The sequence below is a fragment of the Balaenoptera physalus genome (genome assembly GCF_965194825.1).
Source record: "Balaenoptera physalus genome assembly, chromosome: 13".
Lineage (NCBI taxonomy): Eukaryota > Metazoa > Chordata > Mammalia > Artiodactyla > Balaenopteridae > Balaenoptera > Balaenoptera physalus.
The window spans coordinates 69,401,917-69,427,245 of record NC_138892.1 but is presented as its reverse complement, the minus strand read 5'-3'; the positions used below and the strand labels follow the sequence as shown (position 1 = coordinate 69,427,245).

General features: G+C 35.1%; 1 protein-coding gene across 2 annotated transcripts in view; it reads right to left on the bottom strand.

Annotated features, from left to right (window-relative positions):
• The window catches only part of NELL2 (neural EGFL like 2), a 601,925-nt gene that overhangs the window by 235,023 nt on the left and 341,573 nt on the right, over positions 1-25,329 (bottom strand). The window contains exons 18-21 of one of the 2 annotated variants that reach the window (XM_082422567.1): positions 18,989-19,182; positions 17,317-17,493; positions 15,614-15,838; positions 2,728-6,074 (exon numbers count right to left, since the gene is read on the bottom strand). In XM_082422567.1, coding sequence (XP_082278693.1) covers positions 6,024-6,074; positions 15,614-15,838; positions 17,317-17,493; positions 18,989-19,182 — 647 coding nt within the window. In that variant the 3' untranslated portion in view covers positions 2,728-6,023. Of the gene's footprint in view, positions 1-714; positions 6,075-15,613; positions 15,839-17,316; positions 17,494-18,988; positions 19,183-25,329 lie in introns of those variants that run through there. The other variant, XM_082422566.1, reaches the window with a different exon arrangement.

Here is a 25,329-nt window from a genome sequence, read left to right as displayed (position 1 = left end):
ATATGTATAATAACTATAAATGTAATATAACCTTTAAAAATTATGACTCACTATGTTGTATACCTGAAACTTATATAATATTGTACATCAACTATACCTCAGCTAAACTACATTATTCGAACAGTTCACCACTTGCTTCATTAAATCTACTGTTGATAATATAGTCTAAAAAATAACTTACACCATATGAATTGCAGCAGCACCTATAATAGTGAAAAAGTTAGAAGGAAATAAACTATATTTCTAACAGATCAATGAAATATTTACTAGTCCTTAAAATTTTATAAACTTATAATAATATAAACATTATTTACAATAAAATATTATGCAAAATGTAGAAATAAAAATGATATTGTGATTGCAACAATGTAAAATATGTAAGCATTTGACAAAGAGCAAACAAAAATAAACCCAGTACCAAAGGTGGTGAGATCATGTGATCATTTTTTTTCTTTTATTACCTGTCTTTAACTAGTATTGTATTTATTAAAAAACATAATTAGGAATGTAAACCTTGTAGGCGTTACGGTGTATATTTGTTTAAACCCTTGCTTCCACAAATCTAGGTACTTCCATACGTGCATGTAAGAACTAACTGGCTTAGTTTTGGGTATAGAAATATAAATGAAAACACGTTTAGTCGGGACTTTCCTGGCAGTCCAGTGGTTAAGACTTCTAGCTTCCACTGCAGGGGGGCACAGGTTCCATCCCTGGTCAGGAACTAATATCCCATATGCTGTGCAGCATGGACAAAAAAAAAACCCAAAACAAGAGAAACCCCACATTTAGTCAATTTGTAAATTCATTTACCTGAATGTCAGCAATAGATAACATTATTTTGAAATATCTGAAATATACAGAATAAAACGATAAACAGATATTACAACCACAGTTACACACCCTGTGTACCTGGCACCCCTCTTCCACCTCTCAGAGACAGCCACTATCCTAATTTGATATTTATCATTCCCATGCATTTTAATATGCATTTTATGCATATTTGTACTTGCATAAATATAACACAAAGTTTTGCGCATTTAAAAATTTTATGTAAATACTGTAAAAAATGTTCCTTTTTTGCATCTTGTTTTTTACTCAACATGTTTCTGAGATTCATCCATGTTGCTATATGTATTCATTTGCATACAAATGAGAGTAGTCTGTAATATAAACATACCACATTTTGTTTATTGCTGATCCCACTGATTGACATTTGCATGGTTTCTAGAATTTTATTACAAACAACGCTATTATGAATATCTCTTGCATGTCTTCTTATACACATTTATGAGCATTCCCATAGATCGGTGCTGTCCATTAGAACTTTCTAGGATAGAAATATCATTGTACTGTCTGTAAAGTAGCCACTAGCCACTAGTCACAGAGTAGCCACTGAGCCCTTGAAATATGCTCATGCAACTGAGGAACTGAATTTTAATTAAATTAAATTAATTTAAATTTAAATAGACACAAATGACCAGTGTCAACTGTATTGGACAGTGCAGCTCTAGATTATAAATGTAGGAGTATGTGCTGGATCATGACAAGGGCATATCCTTGACTTTAGATATTACAGAACTGCCCCCCAAAGTGGTGTAGAGGTAAGTGTGATGTATATCCCACTATTGGTGTGCAAGACTTCCTGCTGTTTCACATCTTCACCAACAATTGGTGTTATCCTACTTTTTAATTTTTTTGATTTTTAAAAATATTTTGTCATTATGGTTTTAATATAAACTTACCCAATGACTAGGGAGCCCAAGCAAATGTTCACGTTTATTCGCCATTTTGGGATTTCCTTTCTTGTGAAGCAGCTATGTATGTCTTCTGACCATTTTTCTATTGGGTATTTTGTACTTTTTTCCTTTTTAGGAGTTTTAAATACATATATTCTGGTTACCAATCCTTTGTGAATATATATACCCCAATATCTTTTCTAGTCCATGGCCTGTCTTTTCATCTATTCCATTTAGTAGAATTTAACTATGATTTTATGATATATGCCTTTTGAGTCTATTTTAAACTATCCCCAGGTCAGAAAGCATTCTCCTAAAATGTCTTCATAAATTTATTTTGCTTTTTATATTTAGGTCCTTTATCTATGTGGAATTGATTTGTGTGAAATAAGGACATAATTTTATGTTTTTGCTTTTCCATAAGCAATTTCCACATGTCCAATTCTTCAGTATAACCTCTGTCACATATCAAGTATCCATTTGTCCATGGGATGCTTTCTGAGGTCTTGATGCTATTGTAGATTGATCTGTCATCTATTTTATTTATTCCCATAACAAAGACTCTTAATTCCTATAGCTTTATACCCTCTTGATATATGATAGAATAAGTCTCCCCTGCCCCCAGATATAACTCTTCAAAATATTCTTGGCCATTTGCTTTTCTATAATAGTTCAGGATTTTTTCCTTATTAGCACTAGTGGGGAGATGTGACACTTTTATGACATTTAGTCTTCCTACCCATTTTTTCACGTAAGTGGATCTTCTTTAATGTTAAATGGTCCTCACTTCTCTCCCTCAATGTTGCCATCCTAGTCCAAATTCATTATCATCTTGTTGGAAATTCTGTGATATAAATGTACCTCTTGCACCAAAGCTCAGCACACACCCCACCTGGCCCCAACCCCAGGTCTATTCTCCATAAAGGGCATAGAAGGATTCTTTAATTGTCATCAGGCTATGTCAGAGCTATGCTCAAATCTCTCTAACAACTTCCAAATCACTAAGAATAAAAATGCTAATCTCTACTGATGGCCTAGGAAAACCTATGTGATTTGGTCACCAGCCGCTCCTGTGACCGCATCCTCTGTAAGGTTCAGCTTGCTCAGTCCACTCAGGCCACATCTCAGACCTATTCACGCACAGTTCCCTCTGCTTGCTATTCTCTCTTCAGGTGTGTGGATGCCTCACTCCCTCACTTCATTAAATTTCTGCTCCAATGTCACTTTATCTTAGAAAGGACTTCACCCCCGCCCTATCTAAACTAGCACCCTGGTCCATATCACTACTTCACTCAGCTTAATTTTTCTTCATAACGCCTGACATAGCATCTATTTATTTGTTAATTTCCTTTTCCCTGCATTAGGATGTGAGCTCCATGAGGAACCAATGTGTGGGTGCTTCCCCTCTGTACGCACTTTATTCACTGTGGTATCTGGACTGTTGCAGTGAAATTGGCTCATTGTATAAACTCTTCACACAGTGCCTAGGTATATTCTAGGACTTCAAAAAAAATTTTGTTCAAGGTGGATTTATATTTTCTCCATAAGACCATGCATCTCTTTTGATAAACTTATTCCTGGATCCCTTATATATAGATATATATTCCTGGATCCGGAAAAATTCAATCTGAACACATTCATTGGTTCAAAGGTCCTTGGAAGAACATAATCTTATTTTTTCCCTCTTTTCTTCTCCCTGTTATGAGTTTTCTTTCTTTCAGAAGTCTATGGAAACCAGACTCTGAAAACCACCAGTATGCTCAGAGCCCTACAAAGACAACAGATTGGGAGTATGCAATTCCAGCCTTGCTTCTTCTTCCAGAAGGCATAAAATATCTAAATGATGAATATATACAAATATATGGATGTAGATTGTGAGTATGTGTGTGTATATACACAAGCACAGGCACATACTATTTCTCACTCTCCTCATAAAAGCAAATAAAATAGATTTTAGGGAGATTTAATATGAAATCCCAAATCTATATATGGGAGAAATATGTAGAAAAAACTTCAAATTAATACCCTTTTGGAGACTAAATTGCTAGTTACCATAGTAAATAATGCCCAATAAAAATAAACTTAGGATTTCCCTGGTGGCGCAGTGGTTAAGAATCTGCCTGCCAATACAGGTGACACAGGTTTGATCCCTGGTACGGGAAGATCCCACATGCCACTGAGCAACTAAGCCCATGCGCCACAACTACTCAGCCTGTGTTCTAGAGCCCGCGAGCCACAAATACTGAGTCTGTGCACCACAACTACTGAAGCCCACGCACCTAGAGCCCATGCTCCGCAACAAGAAAGGCCACTGCAATGAGCAGCCCGCACACCACAATGAAGAGTAGCCCCTGCTCGCCGCAACTAGAGAAAGCCCGCAAGCAGCAACGAAGACCCAACGCAGCCAAAAAACAAAAATTTTTTTAAAGTAAAATAAACTTTATGCTCTGCGGAAATTTTAAATTAAATATAAAAAGGCTGCAGAAAAAATCGTTTATGATAAAACCAGGGAATATTGAGATACTTGAATTCACACATTCAATAAATATTACACATGCCAAAGTATTAAGACATTTATAAATGATCCTTTAGCTCAGCTCCTGTTAGGTTGTTCCCATAACAATGCGGAAGGGGTAGTTAAAATGCCACTTTACCATTTCTGTAGCTTGTGGGAGTCATATCCTATTCACTTCCTTTTTTTTTTCTTTAAAGAAGTCTCTAAACTACAAGTGAATTTAATAATATCTTTATTTCCTTTTTCACCCTAGCACAAAACATATGACTAGGGCAATATTGGATTAACTCCTCTATTGGGCATCAATAAGTTAATATTTTTCCTCCTGAGATTCTAGTACATCAAAAATTTTAACATGTAATATGATAATGCCTCCTAAGATTGGGATTCTTTAAATTTTTATATCAAATTGTGAAGGACCAATTCTTGAAGATATTCCCAACCCTCACATACTCCCCTCCTTATGTATATCAGTCAAAGTCCTGGCAGGAAAGAGATGGCACACTCGAGCTGGCTAATTAAAGACAGTTTAACAAAGGGACGATTTATAAAGATGCAATAGGAAATAGGGAAAACAACAAGAAATCGATCAGGTACCTGAAAGGACAAAGCAGCCAGAGTTGTTATTATCTCTAAGCCAGAAGAAGCAAACAGAAGTTATCAAAAACTGGAGGGGGTAGCTGAACAGAGAGGGTCACCTGTCAGGAGATGTCACATTCAGTAAGTGACACAGCTAATCATAGTAGTAACCTGGCAGGAAAGGAGCCAGCAGAATAAATATCCAAACGTCCTCTTTCTGATATCCTGCCGGTGGTCGCCACTGGTCAAACCGAATCAGAATCCAGAGGACAAGAGAACCTATTAATACAACGTATATAGGTCAGCCCCCAGGATATGAGGCAGGGTAAAAGGTGACTGAGAGGATCCAGAGAGGCAGAACAAAGGTATCCATCACCCATCCCCCCGCCACTTCGGCATGTAATGTAGTGAAAATCACCTTTCAGTTTGGGAATAGCATGGTGGGAGTTTCTCATCAGCGGAACTAGAAAGCAGGTTGTATATTGAGGCATCTGTGGGGGAAAAGGAACACATTATGCAGACACTCAGACATGTTATAAGGTAAGAGAAATATTTATTTAATTTTACACAAGAACGAGCTTATACTGAACAAATTCAACCAAATAATATTAAGTGCAGTAAAACAAGGAAATAAGGATGACATCTCTTGTTAGAAAATATTAAGTAACCATGCCTGTGCATTATTTTTATCATGACAATAACTCATTTCAGATTTCTTCTCAGAGTGTATACTGTACATATAACATGTTATAGATTCTTTGCTTTGCTTCGGAAAACAGAATTCGTTCACTGCCTTACATTTTATTTTTTGCAGTGAAGAACTGAACTGATTTGTGAAGATTCTGATCTAGAGGAAAATTTTCTGCACCAGTGAAGCTAGAGACTGCCAAAGCTCCCGTAAGCTCAGGCTTTACATCCAGAGGTCGTGATGTCATGGTGTGTATTTCACACCCATTCTTCTACATGCCGACGTCAGACGCAGTTGAGGTGGAATTCTGGTCTAGTTTTGCCCCAAGATGTTTCCTTTTGTGATTTTCTCAAGCTCCACAAATTTCATAATTGAAAGTTTACTCAGCTATTAACAATGCTGCACTTCACTGCCCACAAATCATCCACTTCAACTTTTAATTTTTTTTGGTCTTTTTAATGAAAGAACATTCTTTAAACAGAAATTTCCAGTGAGACAGTTAACTTCACAGTTCCTGAAGGCACTGTGGATCCACTGAGCAACAGATGTGGCCATTCTAAAGAAAAGAGAGGGGGAAAAAAGCATGGTATTACTTTTTAAGCCATTAGTCAATACTCATCGATTGGTACACATAACATAACTGAATGGTTTGTTATTTATGTGCCCCTGAAAGTTCAATAGCTCAATCACTTTTCATGCCTCTACTGTTGCAGAACAAACTGTGGCCAGTTATTTGTGGCAAATCATAAGCTAGCTTTATTTACCCCATGGCACTCTCTTAGCTCACATTTGTTGTTTTATTTACTCATTGACAAAATAAGCATTGAGTAAATCGAACCCGAGATATGCTGATGAATGAATAAAGCAGATATGGTCACTACCCTCATAGGACAGGGCTTATAGTTCTGGGGGGGTGGAAATTAATAAGCAAATGTACAATAAAAAATTGTGAAAAGTGCTAGAAAAGAAACAAACTAGTTGATGTCATGAGATTAATAAATGTCTGGCTACTTAGATTGGGTGGCCAGAGTAGACTTCTCTGTAGAAGTGATGTTTAAACCAAGACCTCAAGACAGATCTGTGAAAAGGTAGGCCAAGAGCACAGGGAACAGCATGAGTAAAAGGCTTTAAAGTGAAAAGAGTTTTGCGTAGTTAAGAAACCTAAAAAGGTTTGGTCTGGGTGAGAATTTTAAGTTGGTGAAGAAAACAGTGTAGAGATGAGGCAGGAAAAATAGTCAAGGAAGAGCCAGGTATGCATAATTAGTTTTTATAACAAAGTACCAAAAGAGTATGGCGTATTACAGAAGAGGAAAAAAATTTGTATCTTGTTCTTTTGAATCCATGGTCTCTTACTTTCTTCCACTGGCTAGCTAATAATAATGAAAATGTTAGTATTGTTACCACAATCTTAAGATGATAATACCCTTCTACTTTTTGAGTGCGTACTCTGTGTCAGATACTTTGCCAGGCACTTTAAATACGTTATCTAATTTCAACCTAAGAGCATTCCCAGTAGGATCGCTATTAATAGTCATGTTTTTTTAGGTTCAGAAACTGAAGATCAGAAAGCTTAAATATCATGGCCCAAATCACAAAGCTAATATAATGGTACAGCTGGGATTAAAATTCAGGTTAGTCTGACTCTAAAACTCATCTTCTATTTGATATATTCTCCAGATAATTGACTTTAGATGATTGAAAATGTATCAGGCCTTAATATGATAAAACCAAAAGGGTCTGTTCATGTAAGATAAAACTTAAGAAAGGGCTTTGGTACTTTAGCCTTTGTTGAAGCTTACCAAATGAGGGAAAAGCCAGTCTATATCCAAGAAGAATATTATCAATTTAACTTAATCCTCTTTCTTTTTAAATTGTTATTAAGCAGAGTTCTTACTCTGACAGCAAAAGAAGGTGACATCCATCTCTTGGATCTCTAGCTGCATTTTAAAGCTTTGTCATTATGCTCAGAGGCAGAGGTTTTCTGGCCATAACCTGGTCACATGATCTTTCCCAACCCATTGACCCAATGAAGGGAGGGGTGTACCAGTTCCTGAGAATATCAGTTTCTCAAATTGTATGGATTTTGAGCAGAAAGAGAGTTAGGGAATGTTTGGAGTATGAGTATGTTTTAGGAAGAGAAGGTATATTTTCCAAGTCTTCCAGTAGTGTTTTTCTTATTCCATATCAATTCTGCTATAGCAACATAAATGCTCTACAGACCATGTCATTGGAAGCTCCCCAATTAGGGAAACATAGTTCATACAAGAAAGATTAATAAAATATGCCACTGGGGTTCCTGTTTCAGTAATGGCAGAGTTACTTGTTTAAGACTATCGACTATCCCTCCTATGGATAACTATAAAGTTTGGACAAAATATAAAAACTATTTAAAGCAAAGTGACTAAAAGCAGGTAGACACTGGAGGAGTTTCAATCTTTAAAAGAAGGAAGATGTACTATTTGAGATTCATTTTTACTTGGCATTTTCCCTTAGGGCACTCCCTAGTCTGTGAAGCTTAGGATAATTATAACTCAAGCAGAAAGCCACAATCTGATAGGGCCCACATGTCAGAAGACAATATTTAGGGCTCTGCTGGGCTGCCAGAGTGGCTGGAAATTCAGGAGGAAATGTCTAGAAAGGAGGGAGTGAATCAGCAAGTCAACTCCCCTCAAATCTGTGGCGGGTCTTTGAATTGCAGAGGAGACTCTAAAGAGACAATCAGAGAGTCACAGCTTGAAGTTTGAAAGATTTGAGCAGATATTTCAGTTGCTGCTCACTGTGGGTTTAAAATCTATGTCCTGCCAAGTTAGAAGGGACTGATAAAAAATTCAGGCTTTCCATTGAAAGCCCAAAAGGGCCATGATTAGGAAGAAAATGATGTCTCAAGATTAAGAGATTCACCCTAAAACTAAGGGTACACCTGGAATAGACCCACCTAACCAATGTAAAGCCCAGCCTTTCCAACTGCAAGATGACTGGCCAGTAATCTGCAATCTGCTAGAACAAAAATAGTCTTCAGAAGAAGCTAATAGAATGTAGGGTCTATACTATGTATTATCCACAATATCCAGTAAACCATAAACATTACTAGACATGTGAAGAAAAACAGAAAAAAGTGACTCCTCACCAAGAGAAAAACTAGTGAATAGAAATGACTCAAAGTTAATCCAGATGGTAAAGACTAGAAAGTAGCTATTACTAATACATACAAAGATGTAAAAAAAGATGGTCATAATGAATGATAAAACATGGTAAGTTACAGCAGAGAAATGAAAGTATAAATAGAATTAAATAAAAATTCTGGAACTGAAAAGTGCAATATTCAAAATGAAAAATTCATTGGGTGGGTTTAACAGCAGATTAGAGATGGCAGAAGAAATAGTCAATAAATTAAAAAAAAAAGAAATTATCCAATCTTTAAAAAAAAGAGAAAAAGATTGAAATAAAAATAGAACCTCAGTGACCTTCAGGATAATATTAAACCATATAATACATGTGTAATTGGAGTCCCAGAAGAATCGGAGGGAAATAATGTGGCAGACCAAATATCCGAAGAAACAATGGCCAAATTTTTCTCAAATTTGGTGAAAAAAATCTACTTAGATACTCAAAAAGCCCAGAAAACACCAAAGAGGACAAAAAAAAAAAAAAAATCATACTTAAGTTCATCATAGTCAAAATTCTAAAAACCAAAGATAAAGAAAGAATCATGAAAGGAGACAGAGGAGAAAAAAAGGACATATTACATATAAGGGAACAAAAGTACAAATGATAGCTGAATCCTCATCAGAAATAATAGAAACTAGAAAACAGTAGAGTACCACCTTTAAAGTGCTGGGACAAATCTGTCAATCCTGAATTCTATATTTAGTTAAATATCCTTCAAAAATAAGACATTTTCAAATAAATGTAAGTTGAGAGAATTTGTGGCCAGTATATCTGCAAAATGGAAAATGCTAAAGGAAGTTATTCAAGATAAAGGGAAATAACACTAGATGGAGATTAACATGTGTGAGAAGAAATGAAGGGCACAAGAAATGGTAAATATGTGGATAAATATAAATATAAAATTTAAAATATAGCATTTTTTCTTCTATTAATTTGCTTCAAAGATATTTGACTTATTAAAGCAAAAATATTGATAGTAATACAGATTTTTAGAGTTTATAGTATACCTAGTTATAAATATATGATTATTATAGTGCAAAGGTTAGGGGAATGGGATTATATTATTCCAAAGTTCTTACATTTTATATGAATTAGTATAATATTAAATCTTATTATACTGTAATAAATGAATGATATATGTTACAACTCCTATACCAACAACTAAAACAATCATAAAAAGAGTTATAGTGAAGAATTCAAAAGAATAAGTAAAATTGAATAATATAAAAAATATTAACAAACAAAAAGAAGGAAGGAATAGATGATTAAGAATACAAAAAATAGATGGAACAAGTAGAAAACAAATGGCAAAATGGTGGCCCAAAATCCACCAATGTCAAAAACAATATTAAATGTAAATAGACTAACACTTCAATTAAAAGACAGAGATTGTCACACTGGATAAAAAAGTAAGAACTATTTATACATTATCTATAAAAAATGCACTTTAAATATAAAACCATAGATAGGTTGAAAGTGGATGAATCAAAACAATATACTGTGTGGCTACAAATGTACCAGACAATGGACTTCCCTGGTGGTGCAGTGGATAAGGCTCCATGATCCCAATGCAGGGGGTCTGGGTTCAATCCCTGGTGAAGGAACTAGATCCCACATGCATGTTGCAACTAAGAGTTTGCATGCCACAACTAAGGAGCCTGCCTGCCACAACTAAGGAGCCCACGTGTTGCAACTAAGGAGCTGGCAAGCCACAATTAAGGAGCCTGCCAGCTGCAACTAAGACCCGGTGCAACTAAATAAATAAATGAATATTAAAAAAAAAAAGAAAGTACCAGTCAAAATTGACTTCAAGTCTAGAAGCCTTGCTAGAGATAAGGAGGGACATTACATAATGATAAACTGGTCAATTCACCATTAGATATAAAAGAATACATACTGTGTGATCCATTTATATGAAATTTTTAAATAGGAAAATAAATTTACTATAATGAAATAAAATTGAGGTTTCCTATGAGAAGTAGGTATCATCTGGAAGGGGACAAAAAGGTACTTGCTAGATTGTTGGAAATATTCTATATTTTGATTCATCAAGCTTATAAAATTATATACAAAATAACTATGCATTTCACCTTAACAAACATTACCTTGATAAAAACTAGAATAAAAGGTGACCCACTGAAACTTAGTCAGGTTGCTAGGAATAGTAACCACCTACTGTCATAACTAATTATAAAATCTATTTTTATGTAGTAACACAGTAAGTTTCCTTAACACCTTGTTATTTCCGGCTATATTTATTGGTAAAGAAGTCATCATCACTCTTTGCATGGTAAAGTCTATAACATTAAGATTAGAAGACAGGTGACTTTCAGCTTTCAGTAAAATGTTTATACATGATATATATAATGCATAATATATTTTACTCTTATTTATATTTAAGATATTTATTATTTACTTATCAATCACTATATGGTATTAATATGTTAATTAATGTTTATAAATTATACATACTATAATATAATAAATATATGTAATTATATATTCATATATAATATGTGGCTATAAATAATCTATATAAAAATTAATAATTTTAAATCCCACTATTATCAATATTTTAGTATGTCCTAATAGAATTCACTTCATATTCCTTTATTTTCAACCTTCTTGTAATCAAAGTGCATATGTAATCACACATAGTATTTTTATCTTAATTTTTATTATAAGCATTGTTAGTACATGAATAATTGAATAATGCAGTCATATAATTACATATTATATAATTATGATATAATGTTATATGTTATAGAGTTACCATAATTTATTTAACACATTTTTCCTTTGCTGGATATTTTGATTTCTTCCTTGATTCTGTGTGCAAATTAATGTTGAGGTTAATATTACGATGCATATAGTTTGCTCCATATTTTAGATTATTTCTTTAGGTTGGATTCTCAGACCCAGGATTAGTAGGATCTTCTGGATATTTCTGTGGGGATGGGGAGTGGGCAAAGAGATGTATGTATGGTTCTTGACATGTATTTTTCAATGTCACTAACATTGCATAAGAATTACAATTCCACTACACCTCTGTCAGCATTGGAAATTATTGTGAAATATTTTTTTACTGTAGTATGTGAAAATAATAATTCATTATGTTAGTTTATATTTAAGTGTCAATTATTTAAAACACTGGTTTCCTCTTTTTTGATAGCTGTATTCTTTAGTAAATTGTTTATTCATCCTTTGTTGATTTATTTATGGGGAAATAAGTATTTTTAAATTAATTTTCATATATTTTTAATCTAATAAAGAAATCATATCTGTTGAAAATATTTTTCTAGTTTCTAGTTGTAATCTTCTATTTTGCTAATTTTGTTCATCTACAGAAGCTCTCAATTTTCTTTGAGGTAGATTTTATCACTTTTAAATTAGAAAAGGCATCTTCCTTCAAGAATTTTGATAAATATTTGATTATTTATCTTTGTTTTGATTTATTTTTAATATCTAGCACTTTTTCCACATGGAATTTGTTTTGATACATAATATAATAGTATATACAACTTACATCCTTCAAACTGCTGTCCAGTCATTCCAGTATTTATAGAATAATACTTTCTTCCTCTTTTGATTTGCGAAGCTCTCCTGATCATATATTAAAGTATTCATTATAATATTACTCATTTATGGGGTATTTCTTTCCATAGATAGATTTAGTTATCTATTCTAATTTTAACACAGATGTCCACTTTCCAAACTTTAAGTTTATGGTTTCTAATAGATGAAGGCAACATTTAGAAAGTTAGGAGCTTCATCCTCATAAAACTATTTTTTTCCATACCTCAATTATCTCAGTATTACATCTAGAGTCTCCGCAGGAGTTAAAAGTGGCCCTCTGGCTTCCAATTTCCCAAGTGTCCAACCCAGTGATAATTTATTAAAGGGAATGACCCTCTAATACCTCCTCCCTTTTTATTTCTCAACTGGGTACATCCCTCTTTATCGTCTGGAGCTCAAAACATAATTGCCTGAAAGCTCTCTGACCCATCATAAGGGTGTGTAGTCTCTATTAGATTTAGGAAAGACAAAATTAGTAATTCTTTTTTGATGCAAGAATTCAACTTCTAAGTGGAGGAAGCATTTTTTTTTTAACCTAAGCAAATTACATTTGAAGACATCTTTAAAAAGGGAAGGGAAACTCTTAACTCTATTTCTCCCAGCTAACTCTTAATTCCTCAGGAAGTAAAACTGGTTCATGCATTGTACAGCCTCTTAGCACAGTGCAACTTTCCTTTAGAGCATCCATCAGAGTTTGTAATGTTGTCTTTATCTGTTTCATGACTTAATTAATGTTTCTATACTCCACTACCTACAATAATAATAGTCAACATTTATTGAGCGCTTACTCTGAATGCATATGAAATGTGTAGGAAACTTTGTGTGGATCTTCTCACTTAATTCTTATAGCAACTTTCTCAAGTAGGTACTATAATTATTCCTAGGTAAGTAATATTATTATTCCCATTTTTAGATGAGAAAAATGGAGCCACCGAGAGATTAATAAATATCCCTTGAGGTGACATTGCTAGTGAGATTGACCAGGCTTTCAATCCAGGTAGCCTGATTCCAGATGCCACATTCTTCACCTCTAGGCCAGTGCTTTCCAATACAATATTCTGCGATGATAGAAAGGTTCTCTGTATGTGCTATCTAATACGATAGCCACTAGCACGTGTGAGCATTTGAAATGTAGCTTGTGTGACTGAGGAATTGGATTTTTAACTTAATTTCAATGAATTTAAATAGCCATGTGTGGTTACGGGCTACTGTACTGGACAGCAGAGCTCTAGAAGCTGCTGGGCAAAAATTTCCAAGAACGATTGTACCCATTTTTGCTTATCATTCTACCCCAGTTCTGGCACAATACCCCACATAATTTGTATTTATTGACTAAAACAAATAACTCAGAAGCGGTAGGATGGGGAGATTGATAAGCGAAAACGGTGCTCTGAAAGCACCAAATTGTGAAGGATGCTCACCTCCAATGAAATCTCTCAAGCCTGTTTGGCATAAGTTTCATTTTTAAAATAGCACAAAATAAACATAATAAGATGAGTATTAGGGATTCATTTGGTAACATTGAGGATATTCTTATAACTCATACTTAATAAGAAGGGAAAAGGGAAATGGCATCAAATAGTAACCTCTGAGAATCGGCACTTATCTGACAAGAAATGAATTTAATGTCAAAATACACTTTCTGGACTATATTTCTACCATGAGCCAAAAAATCCTAGTAGTTGTTTGTAAGATGGTGAATGACAAGCTCATTCACACTCTTTTCCCCAGAAAACACTCTAATGTTTTTCTGCCTATTACTGAATGTATCCTTCTTGTTGGAAGTATCTGTCTGAGCTATATCTGGTGTTTTACATTCTATCACCCGGTATATGTATTTGTTGTCATTGCTCAGAACAATAATCTAACAGTTAGATTAAGAGTGTAAAGAGACTCAACTCTATTTGGTAATTAAATGTCAGAAAGCATTTCCCTATTGGTCATGAATGCTGAAGTTTCTAGATAATGCACCATTAAATGTACTCAAATGTACTCATATCAAATGTATATAGGGAGGATGGGAGGGAGGCTCAAGAGGGAGGGGATATTGGGACATATGTATGCATGTGGCTGATTCACTTTGGTGTACAACAGAAACTAACACAGTATTGTGAAGCAATTATACTCCAATAAAGATCTATTTAAAAAAATGTATATTAAAGCAGCACTGCATATACATTATTAGTAACTTTTAGTAGTAAAAGTAACTTCCAAATGTGCTAATGCACTTTTAGAAAACTGCATTAAATGTTCCCCCAAAAAGCTGTGCTTGATTGACAAGCTGTGCTTGATTAAATTGCAATAATTGAAAGAGCCAGAAATTTTGGTTTGAAATAGATAATAATAGCATCTCAAAACTTAAAGCATTTCACATTTCTTTGTCCTGTTACATCAAGCCACTCTAGTAAGAAATTTGCACTATATGAATCTGAATGAAATTGCTCTATTGAAAAAAAAATTTTTAATGGAAATGCTCACTTAAAGAACCAGAGCAGTTATAGATATTTGGCTGTGCTATGGTGGGAAAAATCTGACATCTCTGTTTTCTTGTTGTTGTTAAGCTTTCCAGATTATTTACTTAGTTCTAGTGTTGATTCTAAAATTTTGACTATGAAGTACAATGACCATGAAATCAAATGTTTGTAGGAACAATAATCAAAGTAGAATGTTTTCAACTTTGTCACCATCTGTGAATTCTATATACTCTGTCTACATTACCAGTATTTCTATTCTCAGTGAAGTAAAAGGCACAATGCTCTATTTTCCTATGAGAATAAAAAGAAAAATCTTTATAATGATTTTTCTCCAGCCGTAGGAATAAAATATGGTAAACAACAGATCTTAAATTTTTCAACTCAATGTAACTCACCACCACAAACCAAGAAATATGCCCGTTTTTGCCATATTGATTTTCACTTTGGAAATCGTAATATGTTCACTTTGTTGATATATCTTATCTCATAAAAGGACTAGATAAAAATCAATAAAATAATATTGTCTTCTATCATGAAAGAAACATGAAGTTTGGTGTTGTATTCTTTTATTTTAAGATGTGTACAGTTAGATGCTTTAGGGCAATTTACGTAGGTTCTTTCTGTTCTGGTGATATTAGTAACCCATCATTCTGGTTTCTGACCAAGCACCTCCTTCTCCCTGAATATGCATTAGAGGATGCACAGGACAGTCAGCCTTGGCACTAATAAAGCTGAGTGGCCCTCCTCCCATCTCTGTTTGAACAGTAAATAGGAAAGAATATGCTTCCCATTGGCCAGGTTAAGCACATTAGTATCTGTGAATCCTGGGTGCAGCTGGCCAGGTGCTCCCTACTTGAATATAATGAATGGGCTTTACCTTGCACTGGCAGAGAGTACACTCAGTGCCATGTTTGATCCAAGAGGACCCAGTGAAGCGAACCACATTCATCTCGTCCAGGCAAGTTTTGGTGATGTCATTACGGATGGTGTCGGCCTGGCAAGGGTCGGCGACACAGCGCGGGCAGCACTCATTCTCTGGGAGGACACTGAATTCACACTCCACCTCTGGGCAAGGCAGGGGCCAACAGTCAACTTCCCCTTGCTATAAGGAAAGCAGATGAACAAGGGCAAAGGGAGGAGGAGGGAGGGAGCACATTGTTTACCGAATACTCAATTTGTTTGATGGACATTTATACTCAGACCTGCACAGCTATGAATTTTGCAGGGAATCCACAAAAGCCCTATCAGAGAGATGAGACCTATACTGCAGATGGATTATAAAACAGTCTTCAGGGGTTAAACAAGAACAACAATAAAGGAAAGCAAAAACTCTTTCTCTTAAAGCAAATTTGCATGCCCTTCTCTTTCCCATGACAAAGGAGAATTGTTTACTACAGAAGAGGTTTTTACTTAGTTTCTGCTTATGAGATACTTTTTTCATTTTTACAATCTTTTCCCCCTACCTTCTCATTTATTCCCTTCTGCAAAAACAAAGTCTTGTCCACTGACAAGAAAGTAAACTGAAATATGAAGGAAATTTGACAGTTTTTCTTTGTTCATTTATATGTTTCTCAATGTAGGGACTTTGGAAAAAACAAAACAAAACAAAACTAGGAGCTGATTTCAGTCATTTTTATTCCACATGAGAAAATTGTGTGAATCGGATCTTTTTAAAATTTAGTTCCCACCTGTTTCCTATTTTCTCCATAATTCTGAGTCTCATGGTCTTGGAGATGAAAGCGGCCTTCAGGCACAGAAACTGACCTTGCTCTTTTAATTGATTTTTGGGTTGAAAGTATGAGAAGGAAGCAATAAAAAAGCATTGCCTTAAAAATGTCTTCACACAAATAGAAAGGAAACTAGTCCTAACTTTAAAAGTAGCATCTGTGAAACTTTCTTCTATAAAGACATATAGACCAATTTTCCTTTTTATTTACACCACTAGAAAGAAACAAGAAATTTGGTTAAATGAAAAAATGATTGGTATTTTCTTTATCAAGTCTTCATTTTCTTTTTAACCTATTGTTTCCAGTAGAAGTTTCATAAATATATACATTTAATTCTAAGATTCTAGTAAGTATTTATTGCATATCCATATTATGTAAAACAGAGTGCCCACCAGAACAGCATTGACAGTAATAATCTTTAGAAAGAAAAAAAAAGTGTGTTTTTTTTGTTTTTGTTTTCTTACATCTAAGCATAATTGACAGAAATGGATTAACAAAAGGTCTATTGGAAAAAGTGATTTTTTTTGAATGCCATTATTCTGTTCATAACTGTCTCTAAGTAAACCTAAGCTGAGTGGGATTGGGGAAGCCAGGAGAGCCTTTTCTTCTTTTGAGCTCTGGAGATAGTCCTGAAAGACTGACACGACATGGTGTACCACATCTACCCCCAGATATTCCTTCTCAGGTCCTGAATGCATAACCATCACCTTATCATCCTAACCAGGTTCACTTTTTGTAACTCCCAACACTATGGCCAGGTACCGAGTATCGGTGCAGGGGGCAGGGCAAGGTTGCTTTACGATTTCAATTCTGGGCTTAAACGTTTCCCTGAACTTCACATAGCTGAACTTACCAAGCAGCGGCACTGCTGGCAATTCTGGACCCAGGTGTCACCACTGTTGTACAAGGTTTCCCCATTTTGATGGAGGCACTGACTGCTCAGCCTTGGGTCACATTCGGGGCAGCAGAAAAGATCAACCGTGGGATTCTCACAGTCACAGACCATCCGTCGACACATTACAAATCCATTCTGTATGACAAGGGAAAAAAAGCAGTTACCAGAAACCTCCATTTCTCAATATACTAACATCATATGTATGCGTGTATCTGTGTGTGTGTACATGTGTATATACGCACACATATATACATTTTATATATATTACATGCTATGTCTATAATCTCAGACGTTGATTTGGAAGTTGAGATAATTCACACTGTTTACCCAATATAACTGATTTTCTTTAAAATTCCATTTTGTAGCTAACACCCAGAAAATACTTAAGCTGGAGAACTTTCAATTTTCTTTCCACACATTACTCTTTAAATGACTTGACTGGAAAGAAAATTTTCAGAAATAACCAGTTAAAATGATAACCACTGCATGGCTCTTATGTGTAAATAAATTGTGTATGTATATATAAATATACATTTACTTGTTTATTAATATAGTAATTTGAATACTAACTAAATTTTGTTTTGTGTGAGGGCTTGTATGTTTATATTTGGTAGCTAGTCAACAAGTTTTACATATTATTAAGTTTCTAGAATATTTTAATCTTATGATTTGTACAAGCTGTTACCAATTTCTTTAATAATAGTTGAGTCCTTGGTATTATTCATTTAACTATAATTTAAATGTCTATTATCAACTGGGTACACATAACAGAACACCTCTCTAAAATTGAAATATAACCCAAATAGATATTTTTCACTTGCAGGCCATAGCATATTCATTATGGTTTCATTTATACATTCATTCAAATATGATATTGTGACTATAGAAACATTAGCATAGTTAGAAACAAAATTTTACCATATGAATAAATAAACACATTGTGGCATTTCCATACAATGGAATACTATTCAGTAATAAAAAGGAATGGGTTACTGATACGTGTAATGAATATAAATGAATGTCAAAACATAATGCTGAGAGAAAGAAGTCAGACACAAAACCAATCCTGGGGGACTGGTTTGAGGCCTCCCGTGGATACCAAAATCCGTGGATGCTCAAGTCCCTTATATTAAATGGCATAGTATTTGCATATAACCTATGCACACCCTCCGGTTTACTTTAAATTATCTCTAGATTACTTATAACATCTAATACAATGTAAATATTATGTAAACAGTTGCTGGTGTGGGGGAAATTAAAGTTTTGCTTTTTGGAACTTTCTGGAATTTTTTTTTTCCCAAATATTTTTGATCCACAGTTGGTTGAATCCATGGATGGGGACCCTGCAGATACAGAAGGCCAACTGTGTTATATGATTCCATTTATATGAGGCTCTAGAAAATACAAATCTAATCTATAGAAACTGGAAGCAGTGTTTGCTTGAGGCTAGGGCTATGGGACTAAGAAAGGACCGAGGCAACATTTTGGATAGGTAAAAATGTTCTGTTATATTAATTGAGTGATGGTTAAATGGGCGTATGAATTTGTCTAAGTTCATCAAGCTGTACACTTGAAATATATGCAAATTACACCTCGATAAAAATGGTTACAATGTTTTGTTTATACTAACCTGACACGAGCACACAGAGCACCGGTCATTTTCCAACACCCAAATCTGACCATTGTGCTTAACTTTTCCATCATGGATGCAGTCCCCTGTGCAGTTCTTTCCGTGAGGACATCGGCAATCATATCCACCATCCAAGTTAAAGCAAATGGTATCATTGGCACAGCTGTGCCTCCCGGTCCCACACTCGTCAATATCTACAGCCAAGAAAAGGCAGCAGGCAATGTGCTTAGAATATGCTCCGTTTCAAACAACTGCAATCAGGCAAGTTGTCTCCTGACATAAAGCATTCAACTGGAAATTAATTTTCATCTTACTGGCATGCATTTCCTATTAATGCTGACTAAAGCAATGTTAATGATCTAGGGAATTTCACACAAAAATAATATCATGCTTGATTTCAAACACCAAATAACCTTGGCTAGATTTTTAACTTTTATATCTCTGTAAATACCATTAGGCTTTATGAAACATTTATATTTTTTGAAAGTTAAGAATAGGACTCAATGTTTCAAACACAAACAGTTTGGCAGTGGAAATTCTAAAAGTGCCTATTTTTTTTTTTAATTGGGGAAATCATCCTCAGTGTTAAAATGGTGCTTACACAAAATCCTTTCTTAGTGGGAAATGAAATGTCATGGAAGACCTGAGGCATTTTTATTCAGTTTCAAGCCCTGTTCTCACAGCTATGTCACCCATATGTAACCTCTTTCCAGTGTTCTGCCCAGGTGTTCTTCCCTTAACAGTCCAGGCATTTTCACACTGTCCTTACACCCTGCGTCTCACTCATGGAAGGGCAAGTGACCATAAGCAATTACCATCTCTCGCACAAAGAATACCCCAGTTCTTAACTTTTCCATTTCAGATCGTTTCATCTCCTGCTTGACTCAGTTGGCAACTTCTCATTCTTCACCTGACCTCACCTATTCCATGGCAATCACAACCTAAAGCATTTTCATACAGATGAAAAGCAAACATATGTTGACCCACAGATCAGGTCCATATGAAGATATGAGATTCATTTTATTTATCCCCATCATTTAAAGGTCACAAGCCAAAATACATTTCAGGGATACTGTATGAGTGGCAGTAAGAAGTTATTTCCTTTTTCACCTGAGTAAAGGTCAAGAAAGAAAGAATTAAATCACAGCAGGAAAAGCGGGTTAGAGAGAGGATGGAATATATAGCTTTTAACTAGGGGAACTGTACACTGATTTCCCTTCAAAATTATAGAGTTTAGTAACTATCTTCCTTAAATGGTTTGATTTCAACATTGTTGGAGACATGCACTGGTCAAGATTATATTTTAGCCACATTTAAATTCTTAAATACTTAAATTCTGTCATATATGCTTTCCTGAAAATAAGTTACATGATTACTTCTCTCTATGTACTTTGATTTTTATTAGTTCCCATATCAATAAAACCAATGAATTGAGATGACAGCTGAAAAGGTTTCTATTATAACGACAGTAAACTTTATTATAGCTTGATTTGTCAAGGATAATACTGCTTAAAATTAAAAACTATGATCAAAAAAATAACTCTTAGCTAGCATGAGGATATATTAAAATTTTAAAAAATACATTGATATGTATATATATGTATACATACATATATATCAGATGAGAAAAAATTTTTCTCTTGGTAATAGAAATGAATTTTGTAAAACATGTCTATATCTGTTCTAATCCGAATAATAAGATGTCTTTGATGAGTTGATATTTGTCTCCCATTAAGTATTTTTGTAATTAGCAATTATAGTAAACAAGAAAAACATTAACCATAGTTGTTTGGTCTCTTTGACAACAATCTCTACAAATACCTCTTACTACCCTTTTAATATCCTCTATATTTATATATATTTTTTATATATTTAACCCTTTAAATATCCACTAATATAAGGACACTATTCCGTTAATGGCAATGGCTGGATTTTTACAATCATTTCATTTTGCCTTACATTTAAAGTAAAAGCTCTGCTAACAGGTTTGTTTGCTTGCTTGGTTAAAGGCAGACAGAGTCCTTGGATATGATGCAGAAGACAAAGAAGAGAAGATATACAGGTACAAAGAAAATACGTACCCTTAAATAAAGTACATTAAAAATGAAGAAATAGAATAAAAAGTTGCTTACAACAATGGTTGGCATGTACTTGTCATGCCTGGAGAAATATATAGGCAAAAACATCATAATGGACTATCCTATTAGATTTGAATTAATTTGAACTTAACTTTCCCGCTTGTTATCTATACTAGGTTTCCCAGTGCCGAAACTATTCTCAATTGAATGATAGTATAGAAATTTGGAATTCATTTTTACATATAGTTTTATCATAATATAAGATTCCTGCATTATATACATAATATATACATAAAGAGTATATATTCTGCCTTGAAAAATCTACTAAAGTATACAGAAATTCCAACTTTAAAAATACTGAGAAGCAGAAGCAAGAAGAACTAAAATCCTGCAGCCTGTGGAACAAAAAACACATTCACAGAAAGATAGACAAGACGAAAAGGCAGAGGGCTATGTACCAGATGAAGGAAAAAGATAAAAACCCAGAAAAACAACTAAATGAAGTGGAGATAAGCAACCTTCAAGAAAAATAATTCAGAATAATGAGAGTAAAGATGATCCAGGACCTTGGAAAAAGAATGGAGGCAAAGATTGAGAAGATGCAAGAAATGTTTAACAAAGACCTAGAAGGTTAAAGGACAAACACCTAGGAGAATTAAAGAACAAACAAACAGAGATGAACAATACAATAACTGAAAAGAAAAATACACTAGAAGGAATCAATAGCAGAATAACTGAGTCAAAAGAACGGATAAGTGACCTGGAAGACAGAATAGTGGAATTCACTGCTGCGGAACAGAATAAAGAAAAAAGAATGAAAAGAAATGAAGACAGCCTAAGAGACCTCTGGGACAACATTAAATGCAACAACATTCGCATTATAGGGGTCCCAGAAGGAGAAGAGAGAGAGAAAGGACCAGAGGAAATGTTTGAAGAGATTATACTCAAAAACTTCCCTAACATGGGAAAGGAAATAGCCACCCAAGTCCAGGAAGCATAGAGAGTCCAATACAGGATAAACCCAAGGAGAAACACACCAAGACACATAGTAATCAAATTGGCAACAATTAAAGACAAAGGAAAATTATTGAAAGCAGCAAGGGAAAACCGACAAATAATATACAAGGGAATTCCCATAAGGTTAACAGATGATTTCTCAGCAGAAACACTACCAGCCAGAAGGGAGTGGCATGACATATTTAAAGTGATGAAAGGGAAGAAGCTACAACCAAGATTACTCTACCCAGCAAGGATCTCATTCAGATTCGATGGAGAAATCAAAAGCTTTACAGACAAGCTAAGAGATTCAGCACCACCAAACCAGCTCTAGAACAAATGACAAAGGAACTTCTATAAGTGGGAAATACAAGAGAAGAAAAGGACCTACAAAAGCAAACCGAAAACAATTAAGAAAATGGTCATGGGTACATACATATCGGTAATTCCCTTAAACGTGAATGGATTAAATGCTCCAACCAAAACACACAGGCTCACTGAATGGACACAAAAACAAGACCCACATATATGCTGTGTACAAGAGACCCACTTCAGACCTAGGGACACATACAGACTGAAAGTGAGGGGATGTAAAAAGATATTCCATGCAAATGGAAATCAAAAGAAAGCTGGAGTAGCAATATTCATATCACATAAAATAGACTTCAAAATAAAGAATGTTACAAGAGATAAGGAAGGACACTGCACAATGATCAAGGGATCAATCCAAGAAGAAGATATAACAATTATAAATATATATGCACCCGACATAGGAGCACCACAATACATAAGGCAACTGCTAACAGCTATAAAAACAGAAATCAACAGTAACACAATAATAGTGGGGGACTTTGACACCTCACTTACAACAATAGACAGATAATCCAAACAGAAAATTAATAAGGAAACACAAGCTTTAAATGACACAATAGACTAGATAGACTTAATTGATATTTATAGGACATTCCATCCAAAAACAGCAGATTACACTTTCTTCTCAAGTGCTCACGGAACATTCTCCAGGATAGATCACATCTTGGGTCACAAATCAAGCCTCAATAAATTTAAGAAAATTGAAATTACATCAAGCATCTTTTCTGACCAGAATGCTATGAGATTAGAAATCAGTTACAGGATAAAAAACGTAAAAAACACAAACACATGGAGGCTAAACAATACATTACTAAATAACCAAGACATCACTGAAGAAATCAAAGAGGAAATCAAAAAATACCTAAAGACAAATGACAATGAAAACACGATGATCCAAAACCTATGGGAAGAAGCCAAAGCAGTTCTAAGAGGGAAGTTTACAGCAGTACAATCCTACCTCAAGAAACAACAAACAGCTCAAATAAACAATCTAACCTTACACCTAAAGGAACTAGAGAAAGAAGAACAAACAAAACATTTCTCCAAAAAAGACAAACACATGGCCAAGAAGCACATGAAAAGCTGCGCAACATCACTAATTATTAGAGAAATGCAAATCAAAACTACAATTAGGTATCACCTCACAGCAGTTAGAATGGGCATCATCAGAAAATCTACAAACAACAAATGCTGGAGAGGATGTGGAGAAAACGGAAAGCTCTTGCACTGTTGGTGCGAATGTAAATTGATACAGCCACTATGGAGAACTGTATGGAGGTTCCTTAAAAAACTAAAAATAGAATTACCATATGACTTAGCAATCCCACTATTGGGCATATACCCAGAGAAAACCGTAATTCAAAAAGGCACATGCACCCCAATGTTTATTGCAGCACTATTTACAATAGCCAGGTCATGGAAGTAACCTAAATGCCCATCGACAGATAAATGGATAAAGAAGCTGTAGTACATATATACAATAGAATATTACTCAGCCATAAAAAGGAACGAAGGTAAGAAAATGGCAGCCGCCAGGAGGGTGCACATCGGTGAGTACTCTCCAGAACTGCCGCCGGCCATGTCTTTGTCCCTGCAGTGAGCCATAGCTGTCCCCCACCTCTGCAGGAGATGCTCCAATACTAGCAGGAGAAGAGAGGGAGGATGAATAGAAGAATATAACAAGCTGGCAAGTTCTGGAATGCCATGTGGATGACAGGCTCTTGGTGCTCCAGCCAGGCATCAAGGCTGTGCCTCTGAGGTGGGAGAGCCAAGTTCAGGACTGGTCCACAAGAGACCACCCAGCTCCACGTAATATCAAACAGCGAAAATCTCCCAGAGATCTCCATCTCAACTCCAAGACCCAGCTTCACTCAACGACCAGCAAGCTACAGTGCTGGACACCCTATGGCAAACAACTAGTAAGACAGGAACACAACCCCACCCATTAGCAGAGAGGCTGCCTAAAATCATAATAAGGTGAAAGACACCCCAAAACACACCACCAGACATGGACCTGCCCACCAGAAAGTCACGATCCAGCCTCATCAACCAGAACACAGTCAATAGTCACCTCCACCAGGAAGCCAACACAATGCACTGAACCAACCTTAGCCACTGGGGACAGACACCACCATCAATGGGAACTACAAACCTGGAGCATGTGAAAAGGAGACCCCAAACACAGTAACTTAAGCAAAATGAGAAGACAGAGAAACACAAAATAGATGAGGGAGCAAGGCAAAAACCCACCAAACCTAACAAATGAAGAGGAAATAGGCAGTCTACCTGAAAAAGAATTCAGAATAATGATAGTAAAGATGATCCAAAATGATCCAAGATGATTTATGTTGGAAATAGAATGGAGAAATTACAAGAAATGTTTAACAAGGACCTAGAAGAACTAAAGAGCAAACAAACAGTGATGAACAACACAATAAGTGAAATTAAAAATTCTCTAGAAGGGATCAATAGCAGAATAATTGAGGCAGAAGAACGGATAAGTGACCTGGAAGATAAAATAGTGGAAATAACTACGGCAGAGCAGAATAAAGAAAAAAGAATAAAAAGAATTGAGGACAGTCTCAGAGACCACTGGGACAACATTAAATGCACCAACATTCAAATTATAGGGGTCCCAGAAGAAGAAGAAAAAAAGAAAGGGACTGAGAAAATATATGAAGAGATTATAGTTAAAAACTTCCCTAATATGGGAAACGAAATAGTTAATCAAGTCCAGGAAGCACAGAGAGTCCCATACAGAATAAATCCAAGGAGAAACACGCCAAGACACGAATTAATCAAACTATCAAAAATGAAATACAAAGAAAAAATAATAAAAGCAGCAAGGAAAAAACAACAAATAACACACAAGGGAATCCCCATAAGGTAAACAGC